At 34.6% G+C, this 17,007-nt stretch overlaps 1 protein-coding gene and 1 long non-coding RNA gene across 3 annotated transcripts in view; one reads left to right on the plus strand and one right to left on the minus strand.

The window, feature by feature from the left end:
• grid2 (glutamate receptor, ionotropic, delta 2) overlaps window positions 1–17,007 on the minus strand; it is a 673,181-nt gene continuing 656,174 nt past the window's right edge. Inside the window, exons 15-17 of one of the 2 annotated variants that reach the window (XM_056463473.1) lie at window positions 16,211–16,451; window positions 5,764–5,985; window positions 2,287–2,365 (exon numbers count right to left, since the gene is read on the minus strand). In XM_056463473.1, the coding sequence (XP_056319448.1) occupies window positions 5,803–5,985; window positions 16,211–16,451 (424 nt within the window). In that variant the 3' untranslated portion in view covers window positions 2,287–2,365; window positions 5,764–5,802. Of the gene's footprint in view, window positions 2,366–5,763; window positions 5,986–16,210; window positions 16,452–17,007 lie in introns of both variants that reach the window. The other variant, XM_056463472.1, reaches the window with a different exon arrangement.
• LOC130233433 (uncharacterized) lies at window positions 5,992–7,206 on the plus strand. Its single transcript, XR_008838208.1, has 2 exons — window positions 5,992–6,087; window positions 6,521–7,206. It is a non-coding gene; the product is annotated as an uncharacterized LOC130233433 (long non-coding RNA).

Consider the following 17,007-nt stretch of genomic DNA (forward strand, 5'->3'; position numbering starts at 1 on the left):
TGTAGAAAACATGTTTATTAGACAAATTATACACAGAAAGCTTTGCCACTTGTAACAGAGGCCTCAGTTTGTTCCATTTGAATAATATGCAACACATACAACAAAATAGGCCTATATTAAATACTGTACATTATAATCAGTCGAAAATGATGTAATCCTGTACAATTCTATGTATGAAATTAAAAATGTTACAGGCATAGCAGGTTTTGCATGCTTCTTTTATGGAAAAAAAACAAACCTTGCCTCCTTTTTGACAAATCGAAAACGAAATGAAGTCGGATGAGAATGCCTTACCGTCAGAGAAACCATGGAGAACTCCTTGTAATGTGATAGTGGCTAAACTGAGCTTTACAGACTCAGATATTATACTCTATATCTTCTTTAAATCCAACATAAAAATTATCTGCATGTAAAATATACACTTTAATGTCTCTTTGTTTACTCTAAATAAAAATCTTTAAACTGATACTAAATAAAATTGCTCCTATAGTCTTCCAGTAATCATATCTTAAGAAAAGTACATCTAGAATGCTTGCGTCAAAACACTGTTGCTGTTTTCTACACACAACATTTGCGAATTAGTCAGAGGATAACAAACTGAAAGCTCATTCTAAACAACTAACATTAGTAAATATTAATACAGTTTATGTTAGTGAAAAGGATTGGTTGTTTTTGTCCTCAAAATGTGTATTTTCTTTTAGTTGACTCTTACCAAACCTTGATAGCCTCATTTAAACAATTAGCACTTAAAAAAAAGTTAGATAAACATTACCCCTTAACATTTATGAAATGAAATAGAAAGATATTTAAAATAACCCCTCAAAAGTCGCCACCGTATAAGCGTTTTCAGATGGCGTAGTAATAGGCTGAGGACTGACCCTTGAAAAGTAAAAAAAGCCCCATCTCCTAAGGCTCGTGTTAAGAATTTGTTTAAAAACTCTCACGGTCTTTGATTTCCAAAATCTATGACGCACAGCTGCGAGATTGTGGCATATACAATGAAGCTATTCTACAGAATGTTTTCGTTGAATCCAGGAGTATGGCTACAGAAGTGAATACAAACTCTTGATGGTTTAATGGTGCAAATCAACGTAAGATGATGGCACTGAAGCAGTTTCAAAACTAATCATTTAAAAAAAAAGAGAGAAAACTAAAACTACAGACAACTCTGAACAGTTTTTTTCTTGTTAAAACTCTCTGACCAGACACATTCCACGCATTAAAGATTTGTTATACTTAAAGTCAGTAAGAGACATTTAGTAGCATTTGTTTCATCCCTCCCTACAGTATAATAACTTTTTTTATTTTTATTTTAAAGTTCAGTCAGGTCTGTTCCACGGAGTGTCCGTATAAAGACTCAAGGTACTGTAGATCTCAAGTTTAGTGAGATGGCGGAGAGGTCCTTGGGAACACAGTCTCTTGCTGCGAGGATTTCGAGAAAAGCCGGTTGTTTTCCCTCAGTTTTAGCAGTGCCATGTTCAAAGTCTCAACTAGAGGGAGCACTGAGCAGAAGCAAAATTCAGCCGATGAGTTGACAAGATTCTTCCAAACAGAGTTATTGCAGATCTGGGAAACACTGGAAAGAGTCTTTTTGTTTTTTCCAAAAAAAGAAAGTAAACTAAATCCAAAGCAAAGGTTAAACATACATCATTGTCGCAATATTTCATAGTCTTATTTTTTCTTTCTCTCACAAAATCGAATGCGGCAAACAAAAGGCAATTTTTTTTTAGTTCACAGAGAAAATCTCCTGACAAACCACAATGACAATAACGACCATTTTATTCCATCCTCGTCCTGTTGGCGAGTTCAGTCTGGGCAAACAAGCTCCATCGCGAAGAGCGAAAGCCATGAGAAAACGACAATCGAAAAGGAACATTTGTATTTACATAGATCTCTTTTTTTGTTTCCGACTTGCAGACCCAGGGATCTCTGCAATCTATATGGAAGTGCCCCTGTCCGGGTCATTGCCATAGCTAAAGTTGGGGGCCGGGGTGGGCTGATACGGGATGCTAGACATTGTCTTGACAGGGCTGCGAAAGAAGCCACCGTTGGGGGCTCTCTGCCGGAAGGGCCCCCCAGTCCGGTGGTCCTGTACGGCCCCGAAGGCGAAGCCGGCTGCCGCTTTGGCTGACAGGCTCCGGCTGAGAGTCTGGATCTGCTCGGGTATGAAGGTGGTGGTGGTGATGTGTGTGTTGCGGAAGTCGCTGATCTGCTCGAGGGCCTGACGGGCAGCCGGGAGGGAATCCATGTCCAGGGGCGTCAGGTCAATGGAGGAGGTGGAGAACTGTTTGTGGGGGCTCTCGTCCTCCGTGCACAAGCTGTTAACCCGGTGATGAAGGTGCTCCAGGTCGATCTCCTTATCGTCCTAGAGGAAGGGAGAACGGGAGGAGGAAAGTGGAGTGGGGGAAATAAGGAAGGAGAGAAGAACAGGAGGAGGAGCGAAGGTTGTTACAGGATCAGAGGAGAAAAGAGGTGTAAAGTGAAGAGCAGGGGTGTGTAATCGTAAGAGCAGATACAGAGCGGGATGGGTTAGTGAAGCGGGACAGCATGAGGTGGTTAACAGGGAAACAGATGTGTGGTGTGAGAGCACAATGCAGGCAAAGGAAAGGAGGGAGTTGTTGAGCAAATAACATGGGAAGAAAGTTTGGATGCAGTTGGAGGTAAAGGAAAATAATAGTTGATGGTGGGAATTGATGGAGATTTAGCAGGTCCAATGAGGTTTTAGCATTTGCGTGGCAAGCAAGACAGAAAAAGAGGGGGAAGGTACAAAAAGGGAAACATACTGAGCCACGGCAATGAAAACACATCAGTCTTAACTAGCACTGGTTTTGGACTAATAACAACATCGATGTAGTGTAACACATGGAGTTTTGGAAATACAGTCTACAAAGCCTTTCCACTTTCAATTCATCTGAAACCACTGTTCTGACAAAACTGTAGTTCAGGGGTGTCCAAATTTGTTCTTGGAGGACCTTTGTCCTGCAGAGACCAAAGTCTTCAGCCTCACATGACACTTGCAGATGCTAGTTGATTCTAAATTCTGCAGGCCATCTGCCCTCCCTGAGCAAGATTGGACACTCATGCACAACTTAATCTAGTAGACCAGGAGTGCTCTATTCTGGTCCTTGAGGTCCGCTGTCCTGTAGAGTTTAACTCTTCCTAAAGACACCTGAAAAAGCTGACCAAGGTCTTCACTCTTACTACAAACATCTACAAACTACAAACATCTACACACTTACTACAAACATATACTACAAACAGGCTCTGATTGGATCTAAAGTCTGCAGGAAACCTGTCCTCCAGAAGCAGCACTAGACTCTGCATGAAGGTGGACCTCACGGGTCAGAGTTGAGAGCACCTGTACTACTACACCCTCAGAAAAAAAATATGCAAGAAAAGTGACTTTAGAGGTAAAACAGCTTATTACTGGGACAGTACCCTTAAAGCAGGGGTGTTCGATCATGCTCCAGGAGTGCCCCAGGAGTGAACAGAACAGTGTCCCTCCAGGACTGGTATGAACACCCCTGCCTTAAGGGGACATCTTTGGTTCCCTACAGGTAAAGCTTTTGCACATTGTATAAGTGTAATACTATAAGATAGATTGTTCAAAACAAACACAATAATAAACAAACTCACGAGGTGAGGTGGGCTGACATTGTTGCCGTGATAAAATAGCCTCTGATTTGGACCAGCTTAAAGCACTTTGTTGATTCCAGCCACCATTGGCAGGCAGCATGGCCCTGAGTAAAAAGGGGCAATGGGGAACCTGGTTGGGTTGGGGGGGTGACAGGAGATCAAGGAGCGGTTCATAGGTACCTGTCCTACCACCACAGTGGAGGAAGGTGGTATTAAAAGGGACATAAGAGTGAATGAAACAGGATTGTGGAAAGGCTGTTCTATGATTTGTGTTGTTGAGCTAAGCAGGGATCTTGTGCTTCCCAAAATGCTTTGATGTGCTTTGAATAATAAATTCTTATTATGTTTTTTTTATGAGGCAAGGTGTTATTTATATATATATGGATATAACACTACTGTCAAATCTTTAAACCAGTGGTTCTCAATCTTGCACGTTTTCAATCGTTCATGCAAGTTATAAAGGAGCTACAACATCTACATTATATGCACTTGTCCAGTATATGACAGTGCGTTATCAAAGTACCTGAAAGAGTGAATACATACACTGTAAAAAAAATCCATTATTTTGCGTTTTTTTTCCCGGCAGCTGGGATAACGGCCATTGATTTACAGAAATTTACCATAAAATAACAGACAGTAAATGAAGGAAATTTACTGGAATTGTAAATTTAAGGTAATTTCTTTAATGTAACGTCTGCTATTTTACTTTTTTTTTTCCGGCACCCTAGCAGCTGAATTTTTTTTTTTAAATAACGATTTTTTTCACAGTGCGTGCATGTCAACTTTGTCTTTTGAAGCTTGTGCAAAACGTAAAAGGAAGACCTACAACTTGAAGACCTACAATCACACTATTTAGGTCAGTTATTCTGACTTCATAAAAGCCTGACTAGTACAATTGAGTCTGACAAAAGTAAACTGCATTTAAATACAGCTAGTTGTGAAAATTTTAAAGGAACAATATTTGGAACAATAATTTTGTACCTCCTTAGAAATAAAGGTATATTTTCTTTTTATTATATGAGACTAGTTTACAGGACAAAATTAATGTGTTGACTACAACAAAATCCTCATTTTAAAAGAATAATCAATTAATTACAATTTAATTTAAGCAATAAATATTTCTGCTCCATTGGAAGTAAATATATTAATCACTAATTATGAAGATTTTATTTTATTATAATTATTATTAAAATGTTATTTAAAATGTGAAAATTATTTACTATTATTTAAAGTGTTGCAGAACACAACACACATTTTAGGTACTGTGTACACACGCACGCACGCACGCACTCACACACACACACACACACACAATAAAATATCTAATATTTTACCTATGGTGTGGTGTGCTCCATTAGAAGTCTGCTGAGGCCCTCTAGTGGGTAGCTGATTATTAATAAAATATTTTATTTCTACATTTTATGTTATGTTTCGACACAATATTCTGCCAGTTTTAATGGAGAGAAATTGGAATTATGGTCTCATTACAATTTGTTTATATACATTTGATCCATCAAAATATTCTCCTCCAGGCCCTTTGATTGAGAACCACTGATTTAAACAACCTTCTACCTGCTGAAATTAGTTTATTATTTTATTAATTAAGACTTTTCTAGTTCCAGGCCCCCTGATTAATAACCACTCTAAGCAACATTCTACAGTTAAATGGCTGCACAGGGAACAAACAGTAAATTAGGCACTTTAGTCTGGCCGTGCAGCACCAATATAAATATTGAAGTTTTGCGAACGCCAGCTTGCAGGGCAAAAGTCTTGAGTATGAGCTGCTCCCTTCCAAAACTGCAGCTCAAATTAACTGCCTGTCAGGTTTGCAGAGTCCCTTTTCTGCATTCTCTCAGCCAAATTTGTCTAGTCTTCATGCGGCCTGGCACTAAGAGATAGATCTCAGTGGGCTAGAAAAAAAAGACTGGTATCAAAAAGCGCCCACATTATTACATTTCCAAGCAAAGATTTCAGCGTAAATCTCAGGGTTTTTGGAAATGAAAGGTAACGACCTTCCTCGTAACTCCCCGAGTGGATTCTCTTTCAGCAGCAAATGCGTGATTGCGTAAGCTCGTACAAAAACATATCGTAGCGCATTCACCGCCGGGGGCCGATTTCATAACCTACGTGGGCTCGAGGCTTGGAGAAGTGTGGAAAGAATGTAGCTCAGTGCTGGCAGAAGACAGTTCGCTGCGGGATAGGGAACGTGTGTCTCAGCTTGGAGTCGAGGGGTGTGGCGCAGCATGCAGGTGACAGGTGATTGGAGGACGGCCTGAGCGTGAGCATGATGTCAGTCTGCGGCTCATGACATGGCTCGTCTTGCCTCACAGACGGTCCGTCTGCTTGTGTCTGTGTGTGTGTTTGTGAGCGAGTTTGTGGAAATACAGAAGGATGACCCAACGCATGAGGCAGGCAGATGACAGGATGGGAAAGAGATTGTTTTCAAGAGAGGTGGGGGAATGAGTAGAAAAAGACAACAAACAAACAGTCAGCACACACAGACGTTGTTTTTTTTTCTTTTCTTTTTTTCTTTTCTTTTGTTATGTCCAAGGAGCCAGATACCTGGAAGTGTGAGATGATAAAAATGGCATTTTGCATTTCTCTCCCACGCCCGCTTTAACCCCTCAACACAGAGTACTTATCTATAAAACAAAATCGACAAAATGAAAGTTGTTTCAGGCTTTAACAGCAGAGTAACATGATTTTTTGTTGTTGGCGTTTTCTGAAAAATATACAAACATTTTCAGAGTAATGACTGACACGCTGTTTGGCGTTCGGCGGCCTCTGTTAATTATGCTGAGGTCTGACTGTCAAATATTCTGTGAACATCAATATCAATGCAAATTTTTGTTGAGAATTAAAACTGTCTAATTTTGCTTTGTAGACTGGAAAACAGTCATCTATCTGAATGCAGATCTCATACTGTGGCCGCAGGACTCCAGACAGCCACAATATATCAATGACACAGCAGACATCTGAGGTGAAAAACTTTTCATCATTTGCTTTTTTAAGGAATGATTAAGACACAAAGCTCAGCAAGTGAAATGGCTTTCTGCACAGCAAAACCCCTCTGGTTCTCTGGACCGCCTGCATGTATGATCTGGATTGGCAAGTGGTGCGCTATTTAGGTTTTGTAAGGTTATAGGTTTTGAAAGTATAGGTTTTGTAATTCATCACTATGAGGTGGAACTCGTTTTGATGACTTGTCATATCCAATCATTTTGAGGCACCACTGAAGGAGCATAACGGCCAGAGAAACAGAGGAAACGGACAAACTAACACCATGGCATATGCAAATGTATGTGTGTGTGTGTGTGTGTGTGTGTGTGTGTGTTTCAGACGCAGAGACACAAGCACAAAGTCAGTTGTTCTGATTCACAGTTCACTCCTTTTAGGCAGGTGTCAAAAATATCACAAGGAAAAGAGGAAGCAGTCAGGGAGAATTAAAGACAGACACTCAGACACACCAAAGAGAAAGTTTCATCATGCTGAAAGATGGAGGAAGGGTTAGGATGTACGTGCCAAAATGACTAAGTACAAAGATGACATTAAAGACTTATGACAACAAAATCTGCAAAAAATCATCTTAATCAGTATTTTTGCCTTGTTTGAAAATTAATTAAAACTTTTGAAGTTTTTAAAACTAATTAAAAACTGTAACTTCTAATTAAAAAAATTATATATATATATATATATATATATATATATATATATATATATATATATATATATATATATATATATATATATATATATATATATATATATATATATATATATATATATAAATCATTTTGTTAAAAACTACCAACATTTATATTGTTTTTAAAGTATTCTTATATTAGCTAATGAGGTTAGAAAATATAGAATTTAATGACATGAATAATATCTATATGGACCCTGGACCGCAAAACCAGTCATAAGTGGCAATTTCTGAAATTCCATTGATGTATATAGTTATTAAAGGGGCAATATTTTGCCAAGATATTTAGCCAAGATAAATATTATAAAACTCAAGAATGAGGTATATGCATAGCTAGTGTTTTTCAGCCAACGATAAACTTCCGGTAAAAGCTTAATGTGACTATTTTGAATTTTATAAGGTTTCTTTTACAGCATCGATGTTATAATGTAATTACAATACATTCAGTTAAATAGACTTAAGCATTAATTTTGTTGGTCAAGTGTAAAACGGGATGAAAGAGAGTGTAACCGCTAGCGCCATCAGGAGCGCAGAAACTCCATTGAAAATACCGGGGTAAAATAAACTGTCATATTTTAATCACATGCAGGGGAAAATGGGATTTAATGCAGTGCTTCGTATATCTATTGTATATCTATCAGACAGTAAAGATCACTGATTTTGAAAGAAATCAAACCTTAAACGTGGCAATTTTATAATGGAAGGACAGTTCACCGGAAGCACTGAGACTGGCAGTCTGAAATTAAAAGTCTGTGTGTATATACCCCATTGAGGGTTAAAACAAATCATATTACTGAGAAAATTAACTTTACAGATTAAAAGTCCTTAGCAATGCATATTGCAAATTGTAAAAAGAGTTTTGATAAACAATACCAGTCAAAAGTTTGGGGTCAGTAGGATTTTTAAATGTTTTAAAATAAGCTTCTTCTACTCACCAAGGCTGCATTTATTTCATCAAAAATACAGATCAAAGTGTAAAATTGTGAAATGTTATAGCACTATAAAAGAACTGTTCAAAAGTAGTTTATCATTTAAATTAATAATTTATTCCAGTGATTTAAAAAATGAATTTTCAGCTTCATTACTCCAGAGTCACATGATCCTTCAGAAATCAATCTAATGTTAATTATTATTATTGTTGCTATTATTATTATTATTATTATTATTATTATTATTATCATTATTATTAATAATGGTAATAGTAATAAAAGCAAAAATGAGTGGAGTAATAATTTCATTTAAAACTACATACAATACGTAATAAATAAATATTTAATAAGTAGTTAACAATTTATCAATTTTATTTACATTTAATAAATGGCACCATGATAAAAGAATAATTTTCTTAAAAAAAAAAAAACTGACCCCAAAAGTTTTGACCGGTAGGTAGTTTATGTAAAGTAAGACATTTACTAAATATCTTCAGGGAATATGAACTTTGTTTTATATTCTAATGATGTTTGGCACAAGACTCAATCATTTTTTTTGATACAATGTATTTTTGGTCATTACAAAACACTTTACCCACGCAACATAAAACTGGTTTTGTGGTCCAGGGTCACATTTCATTTTTATGTTTACAACAACAACTCAATTTGCTAATAGTGAGGAAAAATAAAGTTGATTAAAGTGTTTTATTTGTTGTAAATCTCTCTAAATATAGCAATATTTATGCCTAAAGCAAAATAACATTCTTTAAATAGTAGCAGTAATTTATTATTGTGTTAAGAAAAAAAGAACTTATTTATCTTTATCTCTTATTGTGTGCACGAAAAAGGTAAAATAAAATTCGCTACAAACTAAAGGGCTTTAACTATGAACCAAAACCATCAGTGACATGAGTGTGTGATGCGCCAATGTTTTTTGCATTTTCCTTGCCTGTCCATTTTTGGCTTGAACCCTTCTTGCTCAGTGTACCGTGCATGTTAAAATGTGTCTGTGTGAATATTAGTGCTTATACTGTGATGAGCCGTCTGGAAGAGTGCTTCGAGGAATGAGGCCGTCTCAGCATGATCCAACCACTGGGCCAGAAAGAGACTGCCAGAGAGTCCAGCCTACTTAAGAGAGAGTTACTAAACCACTACATCAGCTACAACTACACATGTTTAAATATACAGCACAAGGTCCAACATTAACACTGTGGAACATAGGACAATGGGGGTCAAATTGATGCTAAGAAATAGTTACTATAGATTTAATGTTTTGTTTTTTAAAAGTATTTTTAAAAAGCATATTAGTGACAAATTTCAATGCTTCTTTCTAAACAAATGTTTGAGATCTGTGTAAATGTTTTTCAAATAAATTCATAGTTTCATTCAAGATGCTTTAATAAAAACTCAAAAGTGACAGAAAAGACATTTGTTTCTGGAAAAAGTACACGTTACTAGTATTTAATAAAATAACACACCTATTTAAAGCCAGAAAACAGAAAATATATTAAAATATATATATTAAAAATATATTAATATTCATTCACTGTCTTTACAATGAAAAATTATTTTAAAAGGATTCCTTGGATTTGAAATTGTTTATTTATTTATTTATTTACGTTAAATGCTTGTAAACAATTTATTTGGGCTGCATTTAAACAAAGTTGAACATTACTAAATGTAATTTGTTTGTTTAAATTCAACCCATATAAATTGTTTGCAACAATTTTGTAGAAATCATTTTTTTCAGTGTATATAAATGACACATTTTTAATAATTTAATATTAGATCATTATACATGATATACCACAATTTTCATACACTGTAAAAAAGTTAAGATAACTCAAACCATTTGAGGAAGCCGATTGCAACAAACTAAGTTCAAAAACTAATCCTAACGAGTACTGTAAACTTAATCCAGGAAAGCGATTGCTACAAACCATTTGAGTTAAAAAACTAATCTATATGAGTACTGTGAATGTACTTCATTTAATTTGAAGTAATGAGGCATTTAATTAACTCATTACCTTCAACACTGAGTTCAAAACTCTTTTCAAATGAGTAGAATTAACTTTCAGTCAATTTTAAATTAACTACACTCGTTTCATTTGATAAAGTTGACTGTTGGGTTTTACAGTGTAAGGAAAAAATCTTAGCTAATGCTGTAAAATTTATATTTGTGGTTTATTTTTAGAGACTGTAATACAAATTCTACTTTAAAAAAAGTATGCAAACATATAAATTGCACATCTAATTATAAAAGCAAATAATAATTTCTACACTGATTTGATTGCTGAAATATAATGATTCATTTTCATAATTAGTTTTTATTACTATATGCCTTTCATATATGTTGAAGCTTTTGTATCGTATCGACTAGAATAAACTAAATCATTCTGGCATTTATTATTTAATAATCAATATAAAAGTGTTCAAAATTAGGCCATTCAAAAGTTCAGTTTCACACAAAAAGTCCTAAGAACAACACTGGTAATTCAGTAAAAATAGCATACTATTATTCCGAGATTGGAAGTAAAGAAGTGCAAATACTTTATTACTGTACTTAAGTAGATTTGTCTGGTTTCAGTACTTTACTCCACTATTTATTCTTTTGACAACTTTTTACTTTTACTCCTTACATTTTTACACAAATATCTGTACTTTCTACTTCTACTAGTTACCTATTCACCCATACCGCATGTCTTTGGACATGGGTCAGTCAGATAATTACCTACCTAGTAAAACTAAAACATGTAGTAGTAAATGATACTTTTGACTTTTACATTTTTGCCATACTTCTGTACTTTTACTTGAGTACAAAACTCTAATCAGTACTTCAACTTTTACCAGAGTCATTTTAAACATGAGTATCTGTACTTCTACTTGAGTAAAGGATGTGTGTACTTTTGCCATCTCTGCCATTATTAAACCATTTAAAATACCATATTTGAAAGTATATTAAAACAGATTCTGCATTAAAATTTATCTGTTTTATCCTATTCCATCTTGAAATAAATGCAGCTTTGGAGAGCACAAACCACTAATAATGCCATCTACCCCAATCTTTTGAATGATAGTAACTTTTGATCAAAAAAAGACCAGAGTATGATTTTCACAATTCTATTTACACCACATGATGTCCCAATAAAGTTCCAAGCAAATTAACACTTATTTTTAATTTTGTGTTAATTTGGACCTTGTATATATGTGAGTACAAATAAGTCAAATCAACTATTCGTCAATCTTTAACTATCTATTTATATAATTCAACAATAAATTTTGAATTCTACTTAGCTACCAGGACTCAACATAGTGCAAAAGAAATGCATCAAGACTAATTTGGTCCTGCTAGTGAGCAGTGAAGTGGACAGTGGCCTTCAGAGGAGTGAGGATGAAGGACAGCCGCTCTCCGTCTCTCTCTCTCTCTCTCTCTCTGTGGGGTCATGAGCACATAAAAGCTGCTTCATGGCAGGAGGACGGAAGACAAGAAAAAGCCTCTGACCGCTGATCAAAAGCCCTACGCAGTTTGTTTTTCAGGTGGAACGCTGGAGATGAAATGCTGTGTTTTTTGGCCTGTGGAGAGTCTGATGAGACGGAGCGAAGAGGGTCAAGGTGTGTATGTTGGGGTTTGTGATAGGACTCGATTGGAGAAATGGGGGAGATGGGGATGGGTTTTTTTAGGAGAAGAAACACCCACAATATGACAGCTGCAGATAAGAGAACAATGCTATAAACTCATTACATCAAAAAGCAACATCACACTGGTTCAGTCACAGATGTATGAATGTCACCTTTACGGGGTGTTTTCATGTGAAATGCAAGCAATTTGTTAATTAGGGCTAACTTTATGCAAAAGAGCCACTGCCGAACAGAAAAACAATATGTGCAAACATATTCGTCTAGACCAGGGGTGCCCAAACTTTTTCTAATGAAGGGCCAAAAACTAAACTTGATTGAGTGTGGTGGGCCGAAGGTAAATATACCAAATTCTGTTCCATTAAATTTGCCATGGGTAATTTCCTAATTTATTTAATATATAATAATAACTTTTTATTACCTAATGCAGTTTATACCTATTAATATTATAACACACTTATTACAGTTAAAAACAATCTCATTTATAACAGAATGGGGTTAGACTAGTCAAGCTGCTCCTGTTTATTCCTTGATGTGCTCGCCGTTGTCTTCTGCATTGTCCTCTATCCGTCAAGTGACAGTATTTTTGTATTTTTAAAAAATCAAATTCATTTACAAACATGTAATTGAAACATTTAATTTCAGTTTGCTTTTTTGTAGCTCAGCAATAAAACAAACCAAAAAGGTTACATTCAATTTGAATTGACGATCTGTTAAAGCAGGGGTGTCAAAGTCAATTCCTGGAGGGCCGGAGCCCTGCAGAGTTTAGCTCCAGCCCTGCTTCAAAAACACCTGTAGGTTTCAAACAAGCCTAAAGCACTCAATTAGTCTGATCAGGTGTGTTAAATTAGGGTTAGAACTAAACTGTGCAGAGTTGCAGCACTCCAGGAACTGGCTTTGACACATGTGTGTTAAAGGCATTCGCTCAAACCCTTCCCATCATTCTCACTATCTTCTCAGACTGGATGGTGGGCCAACTTTGACCTGCAGGCCCTAGTTTGGGTATCTTTGGTCTAGATGGTTGTTCACATATTAAAGGGATAGTTCACGCAGAAGTAAAAAAACGTCCTCATCGTTTACATGCACTCTAGTGTTTTAAAACTTTCTCTGAATTTCTTTCATCTGTTGAACAAAAAACAAGATATTCTGAAGAATGTTGGAGAAAAACAGCCATAAATACATCCATAGTATGAATTAGCAAGACTAAATCATTAAAATGAAGTCATAAAATAAAATGGTTAAACTAACACTGTGCTTTTATTCAGTACAAATAGTGAACCTTTATTAAACCATATAAAATATATATTTAAAAAAATTATTATTTATAAAATTATAATATGTATTTTTAGTATTTTTTGTTTGAATAAATGCAGCTTTGATTAGCACTAACCATTAATAATCTCACCTACTCCAAACTTTTGAATCATAGTACCTTATATTCATCCAAGCGGCAACACTAAAGCTCCAAAAATACCAATTTATTAAATTAAAAAGGCTAACACAAAGTGTGTAATGTTTCAAGTTGTGCTCAAAACATTACATGCTTTATGTTGACCTTTTTAATTTAATAAATTGGTATTTTTGGAGCTTTGGTGTTGCCGCCTTGTTGAATATATTTTTGCTGTATCGCTGCACTGTAAAAAATTATATGAACAATTTGTCATGACAGCATGTTTTTATTTCATTGTCACTTATTTAACTAAGTTAATCATGTTCTAACTTAATTTTATAAGTCACACAAGCTGTTTTAAGTCAGTTTAACATAATATAAGTTCTCAATTGACTCATTAGGTTAATTTGATTCAGCCTAAAAATTTAAGGCAACCAGGATTTTTTTACAGTGTAAGCACCCATTTAGGGTGATGTACGTGCTTTTGTGCATTTTTTTCAATGTTAGTAACCTACATTTAGTAAATTACATGTAAAAATACATTTTTAATAATAATAAAAAAAAAAAAAGAAAAAAAGTCAATAGCTGTTTTTCCAACATTATTCAGTAAATTTGCCTTTGTGTTCAGCGAAAGATTTGGTATAAATTTAGAGTGAGTAAATGAGAATTTTGAACTATCCCTTTAGGGGAAATTAGAGCCTTGTCTTTACGTAATTATCTAGAATTGTCTAGCTTTCATCAGCATTTATATTTGCTAGCATCGCACTTATTTATTTATTTATTTATTTATTTATTTATTTATTTATTTATTTATTTATTTATTTATTTATTTATTTATTTATTTATTTATTTATTTATTTATTTATTCGTTTGGCAGGCAATTGAACCACACTGTGTTCTTTTTGGATAGGTTTGTTTGTTTAAGTGCACTATTAGAAAAAAATATTTTCTTTTTCTGCTGTTTGTAATGTGGAATATTTTTTATTTGAAGTACTTTTTTGTTTTGTTTTTTGTTAATGAACTAAATGTACTTTCACTGCTGGGTGGTACGACATCCATGACAGGTAGAGATTCTGCTTTTCTGTTTGTTATATGACAGATACATCTTTGTGGCTGTCATTGCACATTTTTAAGTTTATTTACAGTTGATAGTGACTAAGAAACAACATTTAACCTCCTAGGGCTTGAGTGTCCGCAAATGTGGACAGCACATTTTAGCTCTTAAGTGGCTATTTACAATACTTTGAATGTTTTATATTTTGTTACAGTCATACAGTGTCATCCTGCAACTGTTTTGCAGCATTTGAAATGTCCAAAACACCTGTTTTAACTGTCCAAAATGGGAAATATTTCTATGTTAAACATGCATTAAAAAAAAATTCATAAAAAAGAGTTTTATGTAAGTTCGGACCACGAGCCCACATATATGGACATCATTTTTCTCTAAAAGTACATCGTATCAAAAGATGATACTTAGATTTTTATTCTAATTAGGTTGTAATAAGCTTAAATAGCAAAGAGAAAAAACTGCATAGAAAAAACACCTTGGGCCTTAAGAGGTTAAAATGAAACTTCTTCAACAAGGCTAGAGGAATAGTGTTTACAATTAAGTTGTTCAAAATCTGTATGAGTTTCTTCTGTTAAGCACAAGATAAGCTATAATGAAAATACTGAAAGTTGGCAGCAACCATCAACTTTTTTCCTACTGTACTATGGAAGTCCAAGTGTACTTTGAACTGTTTTGTTGGCAACATTCTTCAAAATATCTTCTTTTGTGTTTCATAGTAGAAACAAACTCATATAGATCTGGATAAACATAAGGGCAAGTAATGGTCACCTTTGGGTGAACTTTAAGGTTTGACTGTTAGGCTAAGAAAACAATGATTCTGGTTGCTGAGTAACACTGCAGCATTGCATTATTATAAAATGATTTGTGCAAATTCAGTTTTACAACTTTTAATGTGACAATGATCTTTTTAATTAATAGTAATTATTATACTTTTATTTGCAGCCACAAAGTTTTAAATAATTAATAAAATATCTTTTTAAATATCTATTTTTGAGAAGTCAATTATTTATCATTAGATCATCCGATATAGCCATGTGGTTATTTAATATCTGTATTTTGTGTGAATTTGTATTATTTAAATTAAATCATTCATTCATTCATTTTCTTTTTGGCTTAGTCCCTTTATTAATCCGGAGTTGCCACAGCGGAATGAAACACCAACATATCCAGCAAATGTTTTACGCAGCAGATGCCCTTAATTCCAGCCGCAACCCATCTCTGGGAAATAAATGATGTATATCATTATTTTCTATTTTGATTTTGTCATTTATGTGTCATTAAACAGTTAAAAATAGTCATAATATTATTTTCAATTTATGAATTTATATAAATATTTTAAGTGAATTGATATTACTACATTTTTATTGCTATTTAAAATAATTTTGTACAATTTACAGGATATTACAAGACACTAAACAATAAAAGGAGCAGGACCAAACCTAATTTTTTGCTCTCTAATATTAATATTAAGGGGAAATTGTTGCAAATTATATAAAGAATCCTTCATTTATGAAGTATGAAATCAGTTGCATTATCCAGTAGTTAGTATTTATAGTTATTAATTACAACATAATTAATATTTACATTCATATTTAATCTGAATTTACATTCTTTATCTTTTAATTTGAATTGAAATACATGCTTAAATCAAAAGTTACAATTTCAAGAGTCTGTCATACCACCCGCTTTTAATGTGCTTTTATTTTTCAGTGTCCAGCATGAAGAGGGATTTTAAGACTGATGTTTAATTCCATCTGTTCTCTGGCATCTGGAAAATCTCTATAGTTATTATATTGAAACGTGTGCTACTATTGTGTTTATGACAGAGGTTTATGATCGACTCTCACCTCCTTTGATGGGACTCTGGAGCCCTTTCTTCGTGTCCACCAGGTCTCCACTGTGGCAATGAGACAGGACAACACCACACCGGCCGCTAGTACAAAGAAGACTCCAGCAAAACTGTGGATGTCCAGGGCGCTGCCACTCTTCCGAGTGCCCACTGGAGAGTACAGGTCACACGGACTGTCCCGCGGCCACCACTTTAGCTTCAGAATGTCCATATCTCCATTCTGCTGAAGCTCCAAGATCCTGCGCACAGCAAGAAAATACACACATGTAGGATTCTGGAGTTGGAGACGCTTTTCAGACTGTCTGTCAAGATTTACCCTGGATTAAAGACCATAAAGAATTCAAGGCATCATATTTGAGGTAAAAACTGATTATTAAGAGGATTTTGACTGGAAATGTGATCCACACTGGATTTCTGATATTGTGTGTAATGCTACCAGCACTTATTTTTGACAATTGAACCTTAAAGCAGTCAACAAAACATCAGTAATGAAGAAATAGTTTTGTTAAAATAATCCATAATCAGAGAACCAAAGGCCTCAGCAAACTTTCAGTGCTGCATTATATAACTGTTCTTACCGAGGCTTTAATAAATGTTATATTATGTATTGTTATAATATAAAAATATATATTTATTAATTGAAAAAAATTATTGGTGTAAATGTTCAAACAGGTATTTGAATGCTGTTAAAACACAATCTCTCCTCTACCTGACAAAAGTCTTGTCGCCTATCCAAGTTTTAATAACAACAAATAATAACTTGACTTCTAGTTGATCATTTAGTATCAGAAGTGG

Source organism: Danio aesculapii, chromosome 8 (genome assembly GCF_903798145.1).
Source record: "Danio aesculapii chromosome 8, fDanAes4.1, whole genome shotgun sequence".
In the NCBI taxonomy this organism is placed as follows: Eukaryota; Metazoa; Chordata; class Actinopteri; order Cypriniformes; family Danionidae; genus Danio; species Danio aesculapii.